General features: G+C 38.3%; 1 protein-coding gene across 8 annotated transcripts in view; it reads right to left on the bottom strand.

Moving 5' to 3' along the window:
* Positions 1–14,542: 14,542 nt before the first annotated feature.
* Positions 14,543–25,032, bottom strand: part of U2SURP (U2 snRNP associated SURP domain containing) — a 61,228-nt gene continuing 50,738 nt past the window's right edge. For all 8 annotated transcript variants that reach the window (XM_078389137.1, XM_020802000.3, XM_020802001.3 and 5 more), the window contains 8 exons: positions 23,417–23,576; positions 22,466–22,561; positions 21,675–21,741; positions 20,304–20,466; positions 19,024–19,134; positions 18,313–18,431; positions 17,090–17,266; positions 14,543–16,450 (listed from right to left, as the gene is read on the bottom strand). In XM_078389137.1, the coding sequence (XP_078245263.1) occupies positions 16,312–16,450; positions 17,090–17,266; positions 18,313–18,431; positions 19,024–19,134; positions 20,304–20,466; positions 21,675–21,741; positions 22,466–22,561; positions 23,417–23,576 (1,032 nt within the window). In that variant the 3' untranslated portion in view covers positions 14,543–16,311. The remainder of the gene's footprint in view (positions 16,451–17,089; positions 17,267–18,312; positions 18,432–19,023; positions 19,135–20,303; positions 20,467–21,674; positions 21,742–22,465; positions 22,562–23,416; positions 23,577–25,032) is intronic.

Consider the following 25,032-nt stretch of genomic DNA (forward strand, 5'->3'; position numbering starts at 1 on the left):
TGATCATTTTGATCCCTTTCCCCCTTATACAGCCACGGGATTGCTTTGATATCCCCTCCTTTGGTTAAGCCCCATGGGATTTAGCAAGCAGAGGAGAAAGCAAGGATCAAAGCGATCCTGCAGTGCTTTGATCCCTGCTTTCCTTTTGCTAAGGATTAGCAAGTGGAGGGAAAAGCAGGGATCAAAGCCCTGTAGGAACAATTTGATCCCTGCTTTCCCATCCACTTTGTTTTTGTACTCTCCTCAGCTTACTTCTGTGTATTAGACAACCCTCAATTTTTAGTCTAAAAATTTTAGACACAAGTATAGTCTTACACATGGGAAAAATATGGTGCCCAACATGCCATTTACTATTTTTCTATTTGTATTTCATGTATTTATTTGACATATCCAGTCAGCCATATCTAACTGAAGATAGGGACTCAGGGAAGCTCATTGTAATATTAATTTTTGTTATTTAGTCATTAAGTCATGTCCAACTCTTCGTGCCTCATGTACCAGAGTATGCCAGGCCCTCCTATCTTCCACTGCCTCCAGAGTTGGGTTAAATTCATGTTGGCAGCTTCAATGACATTCTCCAACCATCTTGTCCTCTGTTGTCCCTTTCTCCTCTTGCCTTCACACTTTCCCAACATCAGGGGCTTTTCCAGGGAGTCTTCTCTTCTCATGAGATGGCCAAAGTATTGGAGCTTCAGCTTCAGGATCTGTCCTTCCAGTGAGTACTCAGGGTTGATTTCTTTCAAAATGGAGAGGTTTGTTCTCCTTGCAGTCCAGGGGACTCTCAAGAGTCTCCTCCAGCACCACAATTCAAAAGCATCAATTCTTCAGTGGTCAGCTTTCTTTATGGTCCAGCTCTCACTTTCATACATTGCTATTGGAAAAACCATAGCTTTGACTATGTGGACCTTTGTTGGCAAGGTGATGTATCTGCTTTTTAGGATGCTGTCTAGGTTTTCATCGCTTTCCTCCCAAGAAGCAGGCGTCATTTAATTTAGTGGCTGCTGTCACCATCTGCAGTGATCACAGAGTCCAAGAAAGTAAAATCTGTCACTGCCTCCATATTTTCCCCTTCTATTTGCCAGGGGATGATGGGGCCAGTGGACATGATCTTAGTTTTTTTTATGTTGACTTTCAGACCATTTTTGCACATTTAAAAAACAGTGGTGCCCCGCATAACGAGCAATTCGTTTAACGACGAATCCGCATAGCGATGTGTTTTTTGTGATCACAAAAGTGATCGCATTGCGATGTTTCTAATGGTAAAACATAGCTTTGCGATCATCGGTAAGCGTTTCGCTTACCGATTTTCACATAGCGATTTTTTAACAGCTGATTGGCAGTTCCAAAATGGCCACCGGGTAAAGAAAATGGCTGCCCGCTGTGTTTTCGCACCCTTTCCTCGCTTACCGGGCAGCGAAAATGGCCGCCCCTATGGAGGATTTCCGCATAACGGTGAGTTTTTTGCCCATAGGAATGCATTAAACGTGTTTTAACGCGTTCCTATGGGCTTTTTTGCCCCATATAGCGACGAATCCACATAGCGATGATTTTTTCGGAACGGATTATTGTTGCTATGTGGGGCACCACTGTAGTTTAAATGTTAAATAAACAAAGGTATTTAAAAATCCCTGTCTTTTTGTTGATGCTCTTTGGCATCAATGCAGGAATGTTTTGACCTCCCTTCCCCACAGATGCAATAAGTAAAAAAGAAACCCATCTGCACAAACTGATCCTGGTCTAGACTAAGGCAATGTGTAAGTACTGAGGAATTTTAATTGTCCATAACCATTCAGCCATCACAAAACATATACCGTATCTTTCCATGTATAAAATGACACCTTCCCCTAAAATAATTAGAGGAAAAATTGAGGGTCATTTTATACACGGTAGTGAGGGGGGAGGGATCAAAGCACTTTGATCTCTGCTTTCCCCCTCCACTTTTTGCAAAGAAAATGAAGGAGGAAAGCATTTTCCTCTCAAGAAAGTGGGGGGGGAGAAGGAATCGGTTCCCCCTCCACTTTCTTGCAAGGAAAGTGCTTTCCCCCTTCACTTTCTTTGCAAAAAGCTGCTTTCCCCCTTATAAAAATTGGAGGGGGAAAGCAGCTTTTTGCAAAGAAAGTGAAGGGGGAAAGCACTTTCTTCCCAAGAAAGAGGAGGGGGAAAGCAGGAATTAAAATTACTTTGATCCCTGCCTTCCCCCTCCATTTTCTTGCAAGGAAAGACATTTTGGGTTAGAAATTGGGGGGGGCATCTTATACATGGGGGCGTCTTATACAGAGAAAAATACAGCACATATCACAGCAAATGAATCCCAGCCAAATACATCCACGAACATCATCAAGCTGGTATACAGAAGTTTCCACCAAATACATGCTTTTGTATAATAACAATGGAGGGACATATAACAGGATTTTTCTTTTCGATCACAGACTAACTTGGCCCTTTCAGCAAATAACTCAATAACTCATGGGTTGGAGACCTTGCTTTTTGAGCAAAGATTTGGCCCCAAATATCGTTCCCTAATATTTGAATAAATTGGGCAGTTTTATAAAACATGAACCAGTTTCTCAGCTTCATGTACAAGACAGTGATTATAAAATCTTTCAGATAACAAGGTGTTTTTTTAAAAAAAAATCTTTCACCCAGCATTGTTGGATGTATATCTATCATTCATATTAGCCAGGAAAGTACATAATTAAATTGTAAAGCAGATGGGGAAGGATTTAATATATTGGCCTACCTCAGAAGCAGTCACTGATATTATGTAGCTGCCAAGCCATGTCCAATTTCTTCTGTTTTAACTGACAAAGTCTCGCCCAACATTCCTTAGATGGATTTTAAACAGCCTTAGCCAAGTTATAGGAGGAAGAGCAGAACTTTCCATGAAGTGTAACTCAGTTCGGTATATGCAGACATGAGTAGTTACTGAGATTTTCTGAAAGGAATCTTAACCAATATTGAAAAATTAATTTTTGCCACTGACTGAAGAGTTAATCATAGCTAGTTTGCCACACCATAGACAAAGAGAAATGGAGGGAGGAAGTCCCAGTAACTCAAGTGTGAGGGTTCGTTTGTCTTCGCCTCCCCCATCTCCAATAAATCACAAGATGTTTTTAAATCAACAAACTCAGCTTCATTTATTAACGGAGGGACAGGTACCGAAATGTCCAATAAACTGGGAACAAACTTCTCCTGAGGGAGTAACGTCTCCGACAGGGGCAACCAATCTTCTTTTCCAAAAGGGTTAGATGACTTTGGAGCCCATGGACCAGCCTGAATCCTTTTGGATTCTTGGGGCACCCCGTCTTCTGGATCGGGTATCAATAAGTGGGTGGTCTCCTCATCCCCACTCCATCCCCAGAATGGGGATCCTTCACCAAGCTGGGTGTCCCAGGGCCCAGGAAGCACCCCATCTTTCTCAACTCCTCCATATGCCATGCCCTTTTTGCCTCACGTTCTCTCTCCACAGCTTCCTTCTCTTCCCTCAGGTTACGCCGCCACTTGTGGGTCTCTGTCTCTCCCCAATACGACGAGCGCTGGAGCAGACCCCTCCTCCTTCAGCTTTCTGCCTCTTGCTTTGGCACTTGGATCTGTTCCCACTTCCCAGTCCATGGGTCCTGCATCCAAACTAACTTCCATCCACCCGGGATGATGTCCCGAGTACCAACTACCTCCCCGGCTCCCGCCTCAGCTACTGCCCTTCCCCTCTCCTCCTTTCCTGCCAAGACCAGTGGTGTCTGGGTCGCCACAGATAATCCTTTCAGTCCCTTTTCCAAGTCGGAGGTGTCCACAGCTTGATGTATCAACTTGGGAGGGAAGGGACGAGGAGCGGTCTGATTGCCTACAGTCGCTTTGGGGCGGGGCGGCACTCCTATCTGCACTTCTTGACCCAGAGTTCGGGTCCTACATCAAGATTAGAGATGAGCATTGTGACGGTAGCGATGATGTCATCTGCCTGTCACTGCTGTAGCTAGAGTTTATCTGCCTATAGCAGGACGGGAGGTGGGACTTCAGAGGGTGGAGCTATGGTATTTAAGGGGGGAGTGAATGAGGTGTGAGTCAGATAGGGTTTGGATAGGGACCTGATAGGGACTTAGGGTGTTAGGGCTTGTACATGTTATAAAGTACTGTGCTATATAGAGAGTGAAGGTCTGAGAGAGAGTGTGTATGAGGGGATACTTTATTATTACTGATTGCCTTTTTATTTTAGTTGATAAAGTGATTTACCATTTCTTCTGTTAATATCAATAAACTTAAGTTTTTATTTTAAAAAATCCATATAGTTGCCTGAGGAGTCAGTTGAGTGTATGGTTGGTGGCAGCGTGAATAAAGTGTTTGTATGTAAGGGTGACATGGCACCTCCTTTGTGACGTGAGAGGAGGCCGTCACAAGCATTACCTACACTTTGGCCCAGTCTGGTGCAGTTCCCACATAGGTCTTCTGCAGGCACTGTGTGCTTCCCTCTCCAGCTTTCTTCACGTGTTTGCCCACTGACAGGCAGTAGCACACTTCCCTCACCCACCTCCTCTGGTGGCTAGCCATCCAGTGGCAGCAGTGCACGCTTCCCTCCTCCAGCAGCTGCCCACTCAAACAATATATATGTTTGTGTGGGTGGGTGTTCTACCCATAGGCTTTTACCATCAAATAGGAAATAGGGCCACTCTATTCATATGCTTCATGTAGCTAATTTGATGGAGTGAAAGATTATTTTTTTGTTGTTGTTTGATACTCCCACAAGTTGTCACCAATGGGATGACAACAGACAGTTAGATAGAAGTGGCTATCATTAGGGCAATTTGCACAAATAACTATGAAGGACAGTTCAGTGTAAGCAAAAAAGAAAAACACAAGTGCATTACAAAATGTATTCACATAAACAGTTCAGTCTGGCAAAAATCCATTGGATATTTTCGGCCTAAGCATCAAACAGCAATTTCCCTGATTGTTTTGTTTTTAAATTAAAGTGAAAATAAATTCTGTTGAACATAAATATTTTTATCATTATTACTATTAATTACTATTATTGATAATATTATTAATAATTATAATAATTATATATATACTGCATCAATATTTAAGAGATACTTAGGTTTTTGTTTAAAACATGTATATGTTATATAATGCAATGTTTTTATAATTTTGACTGTGCCTGGAGTGTTTAATAATAATAATAATAATAATAATAATAATAATAATGATGATGATGATGATGATGATGATGATGATGATGATGATGATGATGATGATGATGATGATTTATGGCAACCCTTTTCAGAATTTCCAGGTAAAGAATACTCAAAAATGGTTTACCATTCCCTTCTTCTGGAAGGGGCTCTTCTCCCAGAAGGTACAGTGGGGAATTGAACTCCCAACCTTTGGTTCCACAGTCAGATATCGAAACTAATGAACTGTCATTTAAGAAGAATCTTTTTTTTTAAGTATTGAACTTATTTGTTTGTTTCAAAATGTACAGCATTTTTTCTTAACCTCATTATCTTTCAGTATGCATTTCAAAAATGACAGATCCATATATTTTCAGCCCAGCCCTTTCACATTTGAAGGCTCTTAACAGGATTGATTTGGATGAAGAATGCAATCCGAATAGGCTTTAGATGTATTTCTCCCAAAAATTCTGCAGTGCTAATGGTTTGAAGAGAAATCTGCAAGGAAGAAGCACTAGCTATTATTTTTAAAATATATGATAAGTGGAACAAGACAGCATCAATGTAACCCTACAGGGACTGCCCGAGAAAAAAATCTAGGTCAGTACATGATAGCCTAAATAAACAGGAATTGTATACTGAAACAACATATGGTAATATGAGGTCATGAAACCCTCTGGAAAAATGAGCGCACCCTTACAGAAGCTTGAATGGAGCTGTAAAGAGACATAATTTTTGCTAGAATCAAACACAAAAATAGAGGAGAAGTGGCATGTTTGCTTTGCTAACTAACAGCAATGACATGCTGTCATGTGTGATACTAGGAATAGTTCAGTAAAAAATATTGTTTAGCCTGATAGGTATGCATGTATTTTTTTCTATCCATAAATACTTTAATTGCCTTATACTATATGTCAAGCCACTTTACACATTACATTCTAGCCAGGTATTTGCCACTCTATGGGGGAAGGCAAGATTCACATGTGGGTGTACCAAAGCAATTTGGGGGCATGTGCCAAGGAACTGCCCCCGAGTGCAGCTCTTTAAATTGCATATTTAGAGACATGTATTTGTCCTTTATATTTGGCGAGTTTTCTATAGGAATATGGGGATTTGCCACTTAAAGCAATTTTCATTCTTCCAGTTAGAAATAAAAATAAGCTTAGGGAGCTGTGTTTAACAGTTAACATCAATTCTGCCGAAAACTTAAATCAATTCTATTCCTACAATGTCTATTTTTCAGTAAAAGTCTATGTTAATAAATATGGCGCACTCATCTCCTTCTTTCAAGGAAATTGTATCGAGGATGAAATGATGACTCATGAAGACCCAAAAGATGTATACATGGAAAACAAATGCACATGGCAACTGGGACAGCCTACTGCCATACCAGTCACTTAGTTCCTTAAGAAGTTAGAAAATCTGTAGTCTTCAAACTCATACCCAAGAATTATCCAAGACTAAATTATCTCACCCTACGATCTAGGAAAAGCAGGGATTATGTAAATGGGATTTCAGTAGTAGGCACCGTGAAACACTCCATCAGTTCTTACCTTGCCTATGTCCAAGACAGAAGTTATTTTCTGCATATACTTTCTTCTAAAATTTGGTTTCTATAACTGTGCAGTTATTGACCTTTTTTCCCCTTGTATATGATGATTATATCCCTTCCTCATAAATTAATAAATAAAGCTTCTTTTTATTTTTGCTCTTATCTCTCCTTCCTTTTTCTCAGCCATGACAGGGAAGTACACTACGTTCAACCCTGCAAAACTAAATAAAAATCACAGCACATCTGTGTCTTCAGAGATTGTGATCATAGTAGGCTTGCTGCTTGATGCCTGACCATTATCTGCCATATACTCTTGTATTATTCTTTATTACAAAGCTCTCTCTCTGGCGTGCGCTCTCTCCCGTATATATATACAGTATATATCAATGCATTTGTCTTACTTGTATCTCGCCTTAGCAAACAGATAACACTCTCCTAGCAGTGAACCAAGTTAACAGTTTGGAGAGTTAGTATTAATTAGGTCACTGATCAAAGGGAGTCATCCAATTTAAAGCACTGTGAGAGGTCTAAGCATACACTGTGGGAGAATGTTAATCACATCTGTTCAAAGATGAGAGCAAGAAAGACTATCTCTCAGATTATGAGCAGGGAACTTATGTTTATTTTATTTATTCTGTTGTAATTAGATGGTGCTGGTAGTTTGGTTGCCCTCCTAAGCATTTCCCAAGAGAAGATTCTCCCAAGCTGTGTGATATTTACAAAAGGCTTCCAAAAGTGTATTGGTAATCTTATTGGCATGCTTCGTAAATTTAGTTCACTTTAAAATAACTCAGTTCTGTTCTGTCCTTAATGTACACTATCAGTGGGGAAGGGGGACACTCCAGAGCATGAGAAGGGCATTTACTTCTCTTTATAGAGGATAGAAGGCCCATAAAAGGATTTCACTTTGCCCTTTGCAGGGAGTTCTTGCTTTGAAATTGTAGGGGCAACTTGTACATCATTCTAATCTTATTTGGCAAAATGTTCCATTAGGCACTCAACATGAAGGTCTACTTTGATAGGCACAGAGCAAGAGGAAGGGGTCAAATGCTGTCACAACCCAGATCAGAAGGGTGAACATTTGGTACTGACAGTTTTCACTGGACCTGGCGCTCTCTTCCAGCAATCTTTTTTTTTTCCTGGCTGTAGCACAGAACAGAGAATGGTGAGGCAAGACTGAAAGTAGCAGTTACTAGCCCACTGGAGGAGACTCACCAGCTTTGGCAGAAGCCTCTGAAATTGTGACTGGGCATGGACTCCTCTGCACTTACCTGAATGAACTCTCAAGTAATATATCCTGCTCTGCGTGGTTCCAGGAGGAATCCACTAGAATGGGACAAATCCAATCTGAATCATACATTGATTGTATGATTGGAGAATTAAGGAGATCCAGTAACGACCACTTGAATGACCTTCCTTCCAAATGGAGTCCCCCTAGACTGATACTTACCTATTTTGTAATGACAGGTAAGCATCAAAGAGGTGCTTTTTACCACATCACATTGACTATAGACTCAAATCTACTGGGCTAGAGTTTGTCTAGAAATTATCCTTCCTCACAAAAGAGAACAGAAGGCAATGAATATGTTCTCTAATCACCTGCACAGAAGCCTTCACCCTTGAGGCAGATGTTCCAAAACAGATGTGGGCCTTCATCCTACAGAGGTGGGGCAGTGTCTTTTCTAGGGATGCACATTTGAATTTTTATATATATACCAGTTCCCAGAATTCTCCAGTTATTCCCCACACAGCGATCCAGCCCAGATTCACATTTATAGGTATCTACAAACACATATATTTTGCTCACCTGGACCAGAGCCCATTTTAAAGGCTCTATAGCCTGTAGGTCTTGGAGCTACTTCCTGTTGTTAATATGCAGAAAAGGGCAGTGGTTACAATACTTCCTGGGCATGGTAGTTCTTCAGGAGGTGCCTTTTATGAAGCCTTAAAAACAGTGAGACAATACAAATTGTGGCAACTTGTGACCCTGCACGTTGGATCCTTTTGTGGGGAAAAGTAGGGTAAAATATTTTAAATAAGTACAATAAAATAAATGTTGCTGGACTGCAGTTCTCTTGACAGCATTTTCACTGAGAAATACTGGGAATTGCAGTCCAACAACATGGGGGGGGGAGGCACAAATTGCTCACTCCAACTTATAGAGCTCTAGGATGGCTTGACATCTGGTGGTCAGTACTGGAAATGTCCACCACTGAATGTGATAATGTGCTGTCAAGTTGCCTCTAACTTACAGACTTCCTAACAGACTTTTCAAAAGTACTGTTCGTGAGATATTTAAGGAGCAATTTTACCAACGCCATTCCACCTACAGTGAGCTTCCCTGGCCAAGTGGGGATTTAAATCCAGGTCCCTAAGTCCTAGTCCACCACTCTGTCTATTACACCATGATGGTTACTTCCTGCTTCTAAGCAAACCAAAAAGAACAGAGATTTTTCCAGTTAAATTACAAATCATTTCTTAATCTTTGTCTTCCTCTTCTCAAGTGGCTGATGCCTTCACTCCTTTGTTTATTCTTCAGGGCCATTCTTTTGGAGACAAGGGACAATTAAGCTGCGATCTGCATTCTACCAGACCAGGTCCAAACAAAAAAGGAAGAGACAATGAAAGAGGAAAAAGAATTTTGTGGCATCCTATAAGACTTGCAGATGTATTTTACCATGATCTTTCATCGAGTACAATCCACATCCTGTCAATATTCAGGGTTCCATAACTAACTGTATTTCTCTATGTTGAGATAAACTAACATGCCGTTTCTCAGAGGAACAGGATACAAATTCCCTACATCATCTACTTTCAGGCTGGTTACCAACTACATTCACCAAACCTATTTTGAATAGGAGAATAACAAGTCAATTCCCATGAAAGTGCTCGGTCTGTGGCTACCATGTATAACATCTCACACATATAAGTAGAATAAGTAGAAGGGTTAGGTAACAAAAATTTTCTACCTTTATCTCTAAAGTTGGGTCTATATTGGGATTACTAATTATACAACAGAAGAACAGAAAGGTTCACAGATTTGAATATAGTCTACATATACCAGCATACATATATCAATGCAGATTTATGAATTTAAGTGGTAATACACTGTATCTCACCACAGCATTGAAGGTTATGCTTAGGTGAGCTGTGTGACTGTCCAGGTACTATTGATTGCTAATTTCCAAGACTACTCCTTTCTCTTTTAATGGTTCTCTCCTTAAAACAAACATGTTCTGGGTAGTCTCTCTGCAGTAAAGCAAGATAAATGACACCATCATTCACAGGTGGGGGCATGTGCAACCTGTAGTAAGGATGAACCATGTACATCATCCAGGTTATATTCTGTGATTCTGAAAGTACTCCTTCTATACGCCCATGTGGCAGCATTGCTTTCTTAATCTATTACAATAAAAGATGGCAAGGCATCCCTCAAAAGGCTCCCAAGAAAGATGTTGAATTTAGCTCTTTAGAAGATAGCAGTTTTGGCCCCGAGAGCCTCCTCTGCCTTCACCAAGGCTTTTCCAATGTGGGTAAGAGATATAATTCAAGATGTACCTTAGACCATGCTGTATAAGCATTTACTGAAATGGGCAAAAACATCCGTCTATATTGCTGATACAGTGGACCCTCTACTTATGGAATTAATCTGTATTGGAATGGTGGCTGTAGGTCAAAAAGTCTGTAGGTCGAGTCTCCATTGACCTACGATGCATTGGAAACCGATTAATCCCGTAACCGGCCGTTTTTGTTCCATTTTTGTTCTATTTTGGTTTTTTTCTGGTCTGTAGGTCGATTCTCCAGCTTCAAGTCGAACCTAAATTTTGCAGCCAGAGCAGTAACTTGAAAAGTCCGTAAGTCAAGCTGTCTGCAAGTCGAGGGTCCACTGTACAACCTTGAACTTTCTCCACTTCTCAGCCACAGCAACAGGAGCCACTGAAATAGCCTGGTGAGCCATTTGGCTTAGGTACTGGAAATGAGTGCAATCTTGGTCCCTTCCAAGAGAACCTGACCTTTTGAGAAGAGACACCCAACTGGAGGGGGACCACAGTAATTATCTCTTTCCAACAGGAGTATACAAGAGCAGATTTCTTGTGTCAAGGAGCCCACTCTTCAAGTAATAAGCTAGGTATGTGGCAAGAAAGCAGACCCTCTTTCACAAGCATCCATGGGGAGTCACCAATTTTGATACAACAAAAATTCTAATGGCAAGAAAGCTACCACTGTTTCTTTGTATCTGTATAAAGAAACTGTCTTCTCTTTCATCAGAATAAATTAAGCTCCATATATTAAGACAACAAACAGTTATTTTTAAAAGATTACAGCATTCATTAAATTTAGGTATAGTGTGACTTTGAAAGTCTATCAACTAAAACAAAGATTTCAAGAGAGCAGAAAGATGGAAGTAACATTTATACCAAGTTGTCAAGCACCACTACAAAAACAGACAGACCAATTTGCATCCACCATGCTGTTATAACACTTCTTATGGTATATTCCATTTGCAATTTAATTCCCTATACAGCTCTGAAATTTCTACCCCATGGTGGTCTATGTCAGTGGTTCTTAACCTTTTTGAAAGAAATGCCCCCCTTGAGCCATTGAGGAAGTTATCATCGCCCCCCTCCCCGCACTGATATCTATCTATCTATCTATCTATCTATCTATCTATCTATCTATCTATCTATCTATCTATCTATCTATCTATCTATCTATCTATCTATCTATCTATCTATCTATCTATCTATCTATCTATCTATCTATCTATCTAAGACACTTAAATCCAATGACCCCTGAAAACAAAATTAAATTCCAAGAAAATGAAATGCCCCCAAAAAGTAACATTTAATGATTTAGTTGCAAGTGAATTTTAAGACACAAAAAGAAATATAAAAAGGGCATAAATACAAACTGCAGTGCAGGAACTAAAAATTTCAAGACGAAAACTCTGAAACTAAATTAAGATTGGAGGAAAAAATATATTCATGCACACTGTAAAAAGGCTGCAGCCATCTTCACAGGTTTGGCTTGCTCCAGCGCCCCCCTACCGCCCCCCTTCTGCTCCAGCGCCCCCACGCTGCCCCTTTTCGTTTTACCGCCCCCCTGAAAAATAAAATTGCCCCCTGGGTGGCATTATCGCCCACGTTAAGAACCACTGGTCTATGTTATGAAAATTAACATGCCTCCCATAATCATAGAATTTAACTTGCAACTTTTCCCGAATAACTTTTATTGTAATAAATCTTGGATTTGAGCCATTATCCCACACATTGACACCTATGAGTACACATAAATGTAGTTGGATACTGAGAAAAGAAGCCAAGGATTCAAATCCCTAATCCAACCACCAAGCTCACTAGATGACATCAGTTATGACACAATCTTGGAATGCCCTGCCCTCAGAAGTCAGGTTGGCCCCCTCCCTCTTGTCATCTGCCTTTTAAGCTATAAAGCGGTCGAGGCGGAGTGTTGAATGCTGCATCTACTGAATTTAAGAGTTTTAAAAAAGATTTTGAAATCTGTTTTTAAATTGACATTTTAATAATAATAATAATAATAATAATAATAATAATAATAATAATAATAATAATAATAATAATAATAATAATAATAATAATAATAATAATAATAATAATAATAATAATAATAATTTATACACACACACACACACACACACACACACATCTATGGTGCTTTTAATGATGATGATTATGTAGTTTTAACTGATTGTGAACCACCTTGCGTCCCTGTAGGGGGAAAGGTGGCATATGAACGAAACAAAACACCTCCACGCCCTATCTCAAAAAATGGGCACAAATAAAGTTACTGGCGATTGGGGCAGCCACTTGCTAGCTTTTACATCAATGCAGTCTGAGAGAAGGCAGAAGAGAAGAGAAGCTCAAGCAGCTCTTTAAAAGATTACCATCATTCTGAGTGGGACCTTCTGTTCCATGACTTTTTTATTTTTAGCCCGAAGTAATTTCACCAGGGACATGGTGGTGCTGCAGGTTAAACTACTGAAGCCTCTGTGCTGCAAGGTCAGAAGACCTGCAGTCATAAGATCAAATCCACGCGACGGATTGAGCCCCTGTTGCTTGTCCCAGCTCCCACCAACCTAGCAGTTCGAAAGCATTCAAAATGCAAAAATGCGAATAAATAGATACCACCTCGGTGGGAAGGTAAACGGCGTTCTGTGTCTAGTCACGCTAGCCCCGTGACCATGGAGGATTGTCTGCGGACAAATGCTATCTCTATGGGTTGGAAACGGAGATGAGCACCGCCACCTAGAGTCGGACACGACTAGAAAAATTGTCAAGTGGAACCTTTACCTTTTTAATTTCACCGGAACCCTATATAAAAAAACTGCACGCAATTACATAAGTCTTCTTCATTCTTTGGTGAGGTATCTATCACTCAGCAGATTTCACAAAGAGTAAGTGACTAGTTTCAAGACTGACACATTACTAGAGGGTACAAAAGACTTGCACAACTAGTATTGCACACATTAATTTCAACAGGATTTTGGCCTTTATATTGTATACCAGTTTGAATGCCTTTCAAAGAAGGAAGGAGTGAAGCTGAAGGTGCTCTGAAAGCACAGGGAAGAAATAAATCACCAAGGGTAGATGGGAGACCAGCAGAGCTATTTCAAGCCATAGAGACGAACATCTGTCAAAATTATAACAAGAATGCAACAACGAATATGGAAAACAAAACAGTGGCCAACAGTAAATGTTCAATATATATTCCAGTCCTTAATAATGGAGATGCCAAGGATTACAGTACATTTAGGACATTTGCTCTAATTTCCAATGCAAGTAAAGATCATACTGTGACTATCTGCTGGAGTTCACCAAAGAATTTCAGAAGAGCAGTCTATGCTTTATAGATTAGATTAAGGCTTGGGCCCTGGATACCTGAAGGACTGCCATATGAGCCTACCCGGCAGTTAAGATCTAGCCAGGGGGCCCTTTTGAAAGAGCCGTCCCTTAAGGAGGTAAGAGGGATGACTTGTAGACAAAGAGCCTTTTCGGCAGCTGCCCCCAGACTATGGAATGCTCTCCCAACTGAGATTCGTGTTCCAGAAGGCTTTTAATTGAAATAACATCAACTGTGGGTCCCGATGGCAATTTTTAGAGTATGTATTTTAATTGTTTTATCTTTTGTTGCATTTTAATTGTATTTTAATTGTTGTAAGCCGCCCAGAGACCTTTGGATAGAGTGGGCGGCATATAAGTTAAATAAATAAATAAATAAATAAATAAATAAATAAATAAATAAATAAATAAATAAATAAATAAATAAATAAATAAATAAATAAATAAATAAATAAATAAAAAACGCAATGATTTTTTTTAAAAAAAATCAACTTAAAACTAGGGCTACAATTTCTAGATAGACTCATAATATAACTGAGTTAGAAAGGGACTGAAGGCCATCGAGTCCAACCTCCTGCTCAATGCATAAATCCAAATCAAAGCAGATTTGACAGATGTTTTCCAGTTTTCTCTTGAATGCCTCCATAACTTATAAATTAAGTTGATTTAAACATGTTTCAACAGATTAAATCAGCGAAACCTCTATGAGCGTAGAGGTGGGCATAGTGAGGCCCCCTAAACATTCAACACACTTAGTAAGGAAGAATATAGGGAGCATTTGAAGGACTACACTTTGGCCACCCTTGTTCAGACATAAACTCAACCAAACTAAACATACCCTGTCTTGCAAGATACACTCATCTGAAAGCTAGCTCTTAAACATCTCATATATAGCTAATATTCTACGTAACATGCTTATGTATAAAAAGAACACTTCACCAGAATTCAGATCCCTTTAAACTCTGCATTTTTATTACAATCTGCCCACTCCTCCAGGAAACAAACATTGAACTTTATGAGGTTTCTTTCACGGAAAAAAGTGATCAAGAGGAGGTGCTATGTTATATCAATGCCAAAAGAGAAAAGCTTGTTTAAAACAAAATAATGGCATCTAAAATGAGGGAGGAAAAGCAGGGTGGGGAGTACAAGTATATTAGAAAAAGATACAAGTTAAAAAATCTTATTTCTGCTACTCTTTTTTAAAACAATTTTCACAGCCAAAGGATGAATTTAATACAAAAATGCATTTACAATGTCACCTTCCAGAATAAAACCCACTTTATAAAGACAATTCATCATCATTATTTTTTAAAGTTATGATCATTCTGACAGCATTTGTTGAGAGAGGAAATAGTTTCAATTTTCACTGGTTTCAATTTTCACTGTTTTCATGAAAAAGAAGTAACACTTTTTAATATGTGGCATTTCACCTAAGATGCCAACTGGGAAGTCTTCACATTAAGTGAAGAACTGTATACTTTGCAACATTGCTATGTGATAGATACATGTTTCAGAAAAGAACTGCAGGTTTAACATCTGACACACACAAAAAAGAACCACATGCATTAAGAATTTGTATAGTAGAGACCAGGCATTTCCATGTGTAGAAATCAGTATTAAAACAACCACATTCATTTGGATGAAATTTAGAATCTAGTCTAAACTAGATTAAGCTGTTATTATAAATGGCTCCATAAATTTATCGGGCCAAGAAAATGGGACAGATTTATGGACAAGCTGAACACAATATGGAAGAAAAGTTAAAGTTTGAGTTCTGGGCCTTACAACTCAATTTCCCCCTTTATTGTGTATTTTGTTATCCAAGCATCTACAACAGCACTCAGGTAAGAAAAACTACTACAGTGATCATCATGTTTGCAGAAAACAGTCACATCCCTTGGTCTGAGAGGCAGACACAGACTCATTCTTCCTGAAAGGAACTATTGTATATTTATTCTGGTTGTGAGATCCTGAAGCCAGAGGATCTGGAAGGCACAAGGTAAGAATCCTCAGTGTGCCCAAAATCTATGACCGGAAAGTCAAATTATAGCACAGAATGAACACTAAAACACATAATCTCAACTGCAAAACTGCTACAGTGTTGTTGTATTAAGTAAAATGTATTGTTATGGTCCTATGATACTCCTGTCCTATCTAAAACATAATATCAAGTGACATATTTATGTGATAAATTCTGAGGTAACTTGAATAGCTTTCTAAAAACCTGACCACCACAGGGCACAATTATGTTAGATGCTTACATCTGCAGTCTTGGGTATTGGGATTCTATGGAGATTAGTGTCAGGGGCAAGAAATCACAATCTTTTAACATTTTCTTTTCAGATTTTATTTGAAATCTAATTTGAGTTGTCAAAGCTACAAAAATGGGAATGAGGGAAACAACTGTGATTTTCCCCCCTCAACTCACAACATTCTAAAACAAAATTATCACTACTGCCAGCAGATCAGTTACACACATTTCAGATGACGCTTCTAAACACAAAATCTCATCTTGGGAAGTAGCCACAATGAAGGTATTTTGTACAATATAAAACAATGACAGGTCTACCAATGCAGTTACTTATGAGTATACACGTGCATTCACAAAAAAAAATTAGGAATGCTTTTTTTGTTTTGTTTTTTAAAACAGACTGTTCAGGCACAAAAACAAAACTGCATCTCCAGTTAAGTGACAGCATCATAAAAATTAAAGAGTTTGTCAGTGTTTGCTTTTCTTTGACTTCTTGTGGGATCTGTGTGGAGAACGGGATTGAGATCTGGATTTTTTCCCTGACTTTTTAGGTGACCTGGACCTTGATCTTCTTGATCTTTTGGGTGTCCTTGAGCCAGATGGTGACCTAAAAATAAATTGTCTCATGTCAATTGATTGTTCATATAAATGCAATAGATAGATAGATAGATAGATAGATAGATAGATAGATAGATAGATAGATAGATAGATAGATAGATAGATAGATAGATAGATAGATAGATAGATAGATAGATAGATAGATAGATAGATAGATAGATAGATAGATAGATAGATAGATAGATAGATAAATAAATAAATAAATAAATAAATAAATAAATAAATTTGCACATTAATTCTGGATAACTGATCAAGTACTAGGGCATATTTCAGTTACACTTCTGGTCACACACTTAACACCACAACTGAGATGCATCCCAGTATCTCAAATAACTGCAATTTAGCCATGGCCAGGTTATGCAACCAGCTTATACAGAAATGCCAACAGAATTCTTGTAAATTTGAGGTTAAAATCACATTTAGAACTCTTACGTGTCACACAAACTGCAATTCTATACACACTTACATGAGAGTAAGTTTTCAATTTAAACCAGAGCTAAAATGTAAAGGACTGCACAGTAAACTAAACAATCCCACAATGAAATAAAAATTTTAATAAGCTATTACAAATGTAAATGTAACAAGCTTCTACATAACAAAATGATTTTACGGAACAGATCTGCTCTACCTTTTGGCTTTTTTGCTGGCATCTCTGGGAGAATCCTTGTGAGAAGACCTAGAACGTGAGCTTTCTTTATGGGATCTTTCAGATCGCTCTGAGCGTTCTGATTTCGGTGATGGTGATTTAGCTCGCCGACTTCCGCTGCTGCGCGATGGACTGGGTGATGTGCTGTGTCGCCTTTTCCTTTTGTAAAAAACAAAACGTATCATTATTTACACAATCAGCAGTGTTCCCTACCCATTTAGCAGTTTACAAACATTAAATCCATATTGACAATCCCTTTATGCCTCTGTTCCCAGCAGCAACTTTTACAAAGCACTAACGCCAATAAGAGGCCCAGTCAAAACATCATCTTTAAATACAGTTTAGACATAGTTAACATTAACTGCTTCTCTCTTCGACAAAAGATACGCTGTATGTATCTCAAGTGATATAACAGAACTGAAAGTATTAGTAACAATAATCATTTAAATAACTGCATCAACTAAATGATCAATTCTGTTGAAAATCGCTAAAATACTTTAGAAGTTGTTATGGTAAACAATAACTTGCAAAAACAGTAATGTACTATTTTTTTCCACAAAAAACATAATATTTATTATTCCACCAAAAAAAAATGCTTGCAAGTATTACACTACAAAAGCTGAGATTCTATAACCATAACACCTAAGCTAATGTGATAAAAATATTTTAAAAAATAAAATATAGGTAACTCTTGGAGCAACAACTATGAAAGTTGCACTGATTATGCTTATACTGATTATATGGGCTGAAATCCTGTTGCATATCATAGTAAGGCCCTCTGAATCACTAGGGATTCAGTGAATATCTCTGTAGGTTCTACTGATTCAAATGGGTCTACTTTAACTGCAGCTTACTTTAGCATAACAATGCACAACTAAAGCAGGTCTGTCTGAATCAATGGAGAGTACAAAAGAATTGACTCAGTAATTTCTCCAATGATTCAATGGACCTACTCTAGTACAACTTACCACAGTAAGCAACAGAATCCCAGCCATTGTATATTAGTGTGCATAGTGCTCTGCAAAATATAACAGGAAAGGTCTCACCCTAAAGGCACTTAACATCTGAAACCAGTCAGGTATAGGTGAGTTGATGGGAGAGACATGAAAGTAGTGAAGTTAATTATGTCCAATTGTGTCAGTTATATGAGCACAGGTTTGTTACAGGCTTGGTTGAAAAACATCTCATCTTCTCAAATTCTGTACCTTTCTTTCCTTGTTGGTGTACATTCCTCTTTTTCTTTCTTCTCTTTGGATCTCGAGTCTGATTTTTCTTTGTCCTTCTTGTCCCTCTCCCTTTCTCTCTCAATTTCTTTTTCCTTCTCCTAGATTAAAAAATGGGCATTTTAGATACTTTATGATTTATCATAAAGCAAAAGGAAAACTATTCATGTGAATCCATGTTTATATATTTCAAAAGCAAGAGTCATTTCAAGCCATAAAATGGATACAAGAAAAAGATAGCTGTTATAGAGAAAATGAGACTAGTCCTCCAAGTCCAAAGTGCTTTCTCCATCAGCTGACAGTTGAATGTAGCAAGGATAGATTGCTGTCTGAATCCCTCGAGAGTCACTGTCAGTCAGTATATATAACATGGAATAGACAGACCACTGGTTTATTATCAGGCAACTTATGTTGCAGTACCTTGTTCTGTTAAATTTCTTGTTCTACCAGTCTGAAAGCATCTGCTTCATGTTTTATATAAATAAAATTATTCATTGCATCTTAACTCCTTGAAGCTGAACTAAGAGGAGTGGAAAGATGTGAGGGTCTGGGGCTTAAAATGTTGCTCGTGCAAGTTACATTAAACCACAATTTGGTATTACATCTGAAGCAGGATTCCACATCATTAACAGTATAATACAATCTGCAATTTTCAAGTGTATGATAAAATCCTCGAAAAGCAGCACTGCTTACTCTCTGGAGCAGTTTGTCACGATAATGTTCAACTTGCTCCTGAAGACTCTGGCCTTGCTTCTTAGGTCTTTTTCCAGATTCTAGTTCATCTTGAAATTTCATGACCTTCAGCTGCAAAAATATAAATGCAAATAACATTAAGTTTAAAAATGCTTACCTGAAGGTCTGTAAAATGTATAATAGACACATGGTCTGCAGTAGGGTTTTTTTGTTTCGACCAAAGGCAGATGTATTTTTTGCATTTTTCTCTTTAATGAAACGTACTGAAAACCATTATCTGCTATATTAATCTAGACCTTAATCTTTATGCATGAAAATCTTAACCCACTCCTCAACTTGAAGTGGCTTACAATATTTCTCTGAATTTTTTCCCTTCTGTCAGGTGTGAGAAACGGATCTTTTAAGGATAAATATTCTGCCCAGTTTGTATACAAAGCACAGCTTGCTAGCCAAATGATATATTTCTTGGACGTCTGCATAAAGTTGGAGCTATAGGCAATAGAAGCTAAAAGCACTGAGCTCAAATTAACAGCAATAAATTTTGAACAATGATTCCATTACATCCCAACTACATTACACTCAGTGTCCAACATTATATTTAACGGCTGAAATCCTGTTGAGTGGCTATGTAAAGGCACAGCTTTTGGAAGCAAACTGCTATAAATTAAGACATCTCCGTAGACATTATCTGCTGCACACCAAGTCACACAACTCAGGTTGCAACAGATAGTTATGGAGGTTCCTTAAATTAACAGCAATTTGTGTCTAAAAGTTACATACAACAGGATTCCACCAATGTATTATACATTAAATGCCATATTTGAAGGAGTCGTTAAAACAATCTATGATGATACTCAAGCTAATCTCCTGAAACAAGGTATAAATCACTGTATCACTTTTTTGCTAGTTATAATCCCAAATGATTATAACTAAAGTGTATTTCTATCCTACTGTTCTTCCTGTGCACTTAATGGTTGCTCTTTATTCTACCAATGGTCTGAATCCTAGAACAGTAAAAATGAAAAAAGCTTTTAAATTTGTATTTAAATCAGAAAAGGAACACAGAACTGTTAATACAGTGTTAAAACTCAATTCACAGCTACACAGTGCTAATTAACTAACAGGAACAAATCTTAGCTATGATGAATATATAACATTAAACTGAAATCAAGTGAAAAATTGGCAGGTTAATCTATACTTCTGGACTCTAGAAAACCTATAACCATATATAAAATTGCTATTTCTGCCTATGTCGCTTTCTCAGACACATGCAGCATTACCTCAATCTCTCTGAGTTTGGCACGCTTTTCCTCACTCATTTCTGAGTACTTGCTTGAAGATTTAGAATCAGACATTTCTTCTCTGATAGGATTGGAGTACATATGATGCTCTTCTGATTTAGAACTCTGAGTGTCTTCCTCATCTTCACTTTCTTCTTCTTGGCTTTAAAATAAAAGTAGCATAGGGGTTCAGTTGATTCACTTTCCACCAAAAGAGTTGCAATGTATCCAGTTTCACAATAAAGCAACAGTAAGCATGTAGGGATGTGGTGGTGTTGCAGGTTAAACTGCAAAGCCTCTGGGCTGCAAGGTTGAAAGACCAGCAATTCAAATCCATACGACAGAGTGAGCTCCTGTCGCTTGTCCCAGCTCCTGCCAACCTAGCAGTTTGAAAGCATGTAAAAATTTGAGTAAGTAGATACCACCATGGTGGGAAGGTAACTGTGTTCTGTGTCTAGTCGCACTGGCCACATGACCACGGAAACTGTCTATGGAGAAACACTGGCTCTATGGCTTAGAAACGGGGATGACCACCGCACCCTAGAGTCAGGCACGGCTGGACATTTGTCACATTTACGTTTAAGCATGTTTTTAGCTCTCTTGGTTTTACACAATGGCAGGTCATAAGTAAGGACCACATGCGCACTTGTATATTTTCCCCTCCACATCTCTGCACCCAGGGATGGAGGGAATAAACTCCCGACTATGTTTCTGAATTGCAGGAGTGAGACTGCTCTGCATCTATGTTTCTGTATGTGGCTGATGTCTATTGGAGTAAGTAACTTTAGCTCAACAGAAATCACTTGCTGGGTGAGTTAAAGCTTCTGCTGGCATGACACTATCCCAGCCATCCCAGTCAGCATTCTTGACCTGGCAGTGCTCACAGAAGTGCTGGAGTACTCATCTTTTCCCTGATACCCAGCTACCAAACTTTGCTGATGTTTTTAGGAATGCTACCCAATCTCTTGGCTACTCTGGCACCCAAATCTTTCATATGTGGAAATCATACCCATTCATAATGGGAAAACATTTCAGAATTCCTTCGTGGCAAATTCTACTCATACATACACTGCTTCTCAGTCACATACATTGGAGCAGCCACTGAAGTCAATGGAGTCAGTTTTTCACATGATACAAAAAACTGTAACAGAGGCTGTGATACTGTGTTTGTCCATGTACAAATACTGATATTATAACTTGTACATCTTTTCACTGGAAGACACATGTTGGTCATGCTCTTACACAACATTCTAGATGCATAGAAATTGCACAATTCTACGTCATTGGTGAAACCAACCTTATTCTTATATAATATGTACAATAACACTGCCTGGGGGGAAGAGAAGAGAACACCCAGAACCCAACTCTTACTTCTGATTTTCTTCCTCTTCTGATTCTTCATGCTGGTCAAACAGTTCCCATTTAGATGTTGTTACCGCTAGAAAGAAAATTCGCAATTACATTTTTAAAACTCTGTCTCACATCACTAAATAAAATCTCTAAATGGGCAATTTGTAGCTGCAAAGGACAGTTCAGATAGTTTCTCTTTATTTAATCTTACCATTTCAAAACAAGAGCATTCCAAATAAAGAAAATACTGAATGTCTCCTAGATTTTTTAAAAAGGAATGATCCTCAAGGGATAACATATACCAGTGGTGAGACACATATGTTACACTAACACAATATTAAAAATCCCACACCTCAGTCCCATGCCTTCCTGCAACTGTAAAGTGCAACCTTGTACTGAATCCATCTGCCACAGAGCACATTTTACCTCTTCAGGCACTAGTATGTTACTGTTACCATAGGAGTAAAATATTTTCTCAGCACATCACTACAATTTTCAACAGCTAAACAAATTAATTTTTTTTGTGTCTATTTCCATCAATGCTACAACAATTTTTAATTTCTGTAAGAATTACCATAAATGACAAACAGCAATACAGTAACAATAAACCTACAAATGTCCTTCTTGGGAAAAGGGGAGGGTTCGTTCATGTCATAATGGGACAAGGTTCTTTTTGGAATGATTGGTTGATATAAGCTGCAAAAGCTTGAAAACCACTGTTTCCAAGCACTATTTCATTGATACACAGAATGCAAGACTAACCTAAAACAATGAACTGAAATGTCAGTACAAAAGATAAATACAACACTAACCTTGAGCTTCAAGAGCAGACTCATCCACTGCTTCCCACTTTGAAGGGGCAACTTTGAAAATCGGCTCATTCTTTTTTGATTCTTCAGTAGAATCCACTATTGAACAGAAGGAATTAAAAGATTCTGTTAAGGACATTTGGGGACACTATTTTAAAATAAGAAACCCGTAGCTCAGTTACTTAGGGATAACGGTATGTGCAGAGAAATCCTACACAAGCAATCCAAAAGAAGATCAATGGATTTTACAATTGCAATCTTAAAACGTTCAGAATTGATACATGGTAGAGTTCCTTCAAGGGTCATGTCATTTCAGAATGTAGCTTGGGGATTCACTCTACATAAAAAATTTTAAATTTGCACATCAGGTGGACAGTTAACTCTTTATCATTTGACCTTCTGAACATTCTCATCCAACCTAAATTCCAGAATTAGAACCCAAATGACATTGCAACCTGATCCAAAGCTTAGTGCACAAAAGCCGTTCTATTAGAAGTTTTAGCATTTTGTACAGAATCAGTTTTAGAATGCAATGTTATCATGAAAGAAGACTGGGAACTAACAATTAACAATCTAATAAAAATGTAAGTCCTCCATCTACAACAGTGGTTCTTAACCTTTGTTACTTGGATGCTTTTGAACTGCAGCTCCCAGAAACCCCAGCCAGCACAGTTGGTGGTGAAGGCTTCTAGGAGTTGCAGTCCAAAACTCCTGAGTAACCCAAGGTTAAGAACCAGTGATCTACAACACCGGACACAAATGGAAAAGTAACAAGCAACACACCCCACTTCTTCCTTTACCTTAGACAAGCCACATTTCTAATTAAAATCTCTACAATTTTGCATTTCTTCATAGGCTATCACCAAACATAGTGCTGCTACTCTTAACACTAAATGACAACTGCACTTCTACTTGAAGACTACCACGTACAAACTAAATTTACATATTTCTTACAAGGTACACCATCAAGGTCATCATCAAGTGACTTAATAGGAACTCCATCAAGATCATCAATTGGAGCAACATCAATAGGAATTCCATCCACATCTTCTAGAGGAGCACCATCAAGCTCTTCCTCAATGATAGGAGCTCCATCAAGATCATCAGGTACTTCCTGTAAACAAACCATATGCATTGAGAGTTCTTTATACATCTACTGCTGCCTTCTAAATCAGTTTCCTTTCATATGAGCCTGCTCAGTATATGTATTACTCAAAAATGTTTCCCAATAGCTAGCACATGTGTCTAGTGATTTGGACTAATTTATAAATCAAGAAATTCCTCATAGGTAGAAGGGAAGCAGGCTTTTTCATCAACACCCCTATGTACAATATGACATAGGCATCTGCACAATATGCCTGATTTTTAGAGCAATATCAAGAAAGGAATGGATGTTACAGGTATCTTGTGTATATAACTGCAGTGTATGTCACCGTAACAGAAATGTTGCATATGTAGGGCTGGATGAGCATTCTTGTTAGGTTTCATAAATAAACAAACAAACAAAAAATCAGTACGCAAAGAAGTTTGGCATTCAGGCACGATTTGAAGACATCAGAAACTACTCCATGGCTACAAATGTTTCCTCAAGATCTGTAAGGTAACTCAGCAGACAATTTATTGCCTATGGGATAGAATGACCAGAATCCAACTGAATATTTATAGTAGCATAAATCCAATGGCAGAAATTGTAGTGCCAAATGGCCACCAGCCAATGGGTTTCTGAGAGAATTCCTCAGTTGCAAGACCACCATACAACTAGGAATTCAATTAGAGATTTGTTAACAGCTATTCACAATTCTGAATTATATTATTGCATTTATGGCAACATAAATACTCACCTAGATTCTCAGAATTATGCAGTAATTCTGGCACATGCTAAACTCTTTTTATACTAGGTACAAATACTTTTAAGTTTCCATGTTTTCTTTCAGAAACAATATCTCTTTAAAATTTCATTTCATTTCATTATTTATTCCTCATCTTTCTCCTGAAGAGGTCAAAATAGCTCAATTCCTGTAGCCCACTTATCATTTCACAGGTACACTTAACACATTATGTGTTTTTTGGATATCCTTATAAAATATATTTGGCATTAGTACTGTATCTCTTTACAGTTTGGATAGCCCAAACATTTTGGCCACACTGACTTACAGTCTTCTGTACCCTCTGGCCTAGTTACACTAAACAACTCTCAAAAATGTTTCTGAAAATTGCTTCCCTTTGCAACTCGTGGGAACGTCAGAAAAAGGCCCACAAATGAGAACTTATTGGCTCTAACGGTGTTTGAATCAAAATCCAAGTATGTGAAACAAATGCCCTTTTAAAATAATGTCTTTTATTCAGACCTAAGCTGCACAATATGGAAAAGATGAGAGGCTAGTCCCAAACATTAAGATATTTTAAAGTTCCCTTTCCTTCTCACTCTCACACACCTGAATACTGATAAAGAGGCAATGCACGTGCTTCAGGTTCCAAGTAATTTCCAATACGTAACTGGTAAATGAGCTAGTTCAAAGGCAAAGGTATGGACAATGTTAACATTCATATTAGGAAAAACTCTGCTTATA

The sequence above is a fragment of the Pogona vitticeps genome, chromosome 3 (genome assembly GCF_051106095.1).
Source record: "Pogona vitticeps strain Pit_001003342236 chromosome 3, PviZW2.1, whole genome shotgun sequence".
Classification (NCBI taxonomy): Eukaryota; Metazoa; Chordata; class Lepidosauria; order Squamata; family Agamidae; genus Pogona; species Pogona vitticeps.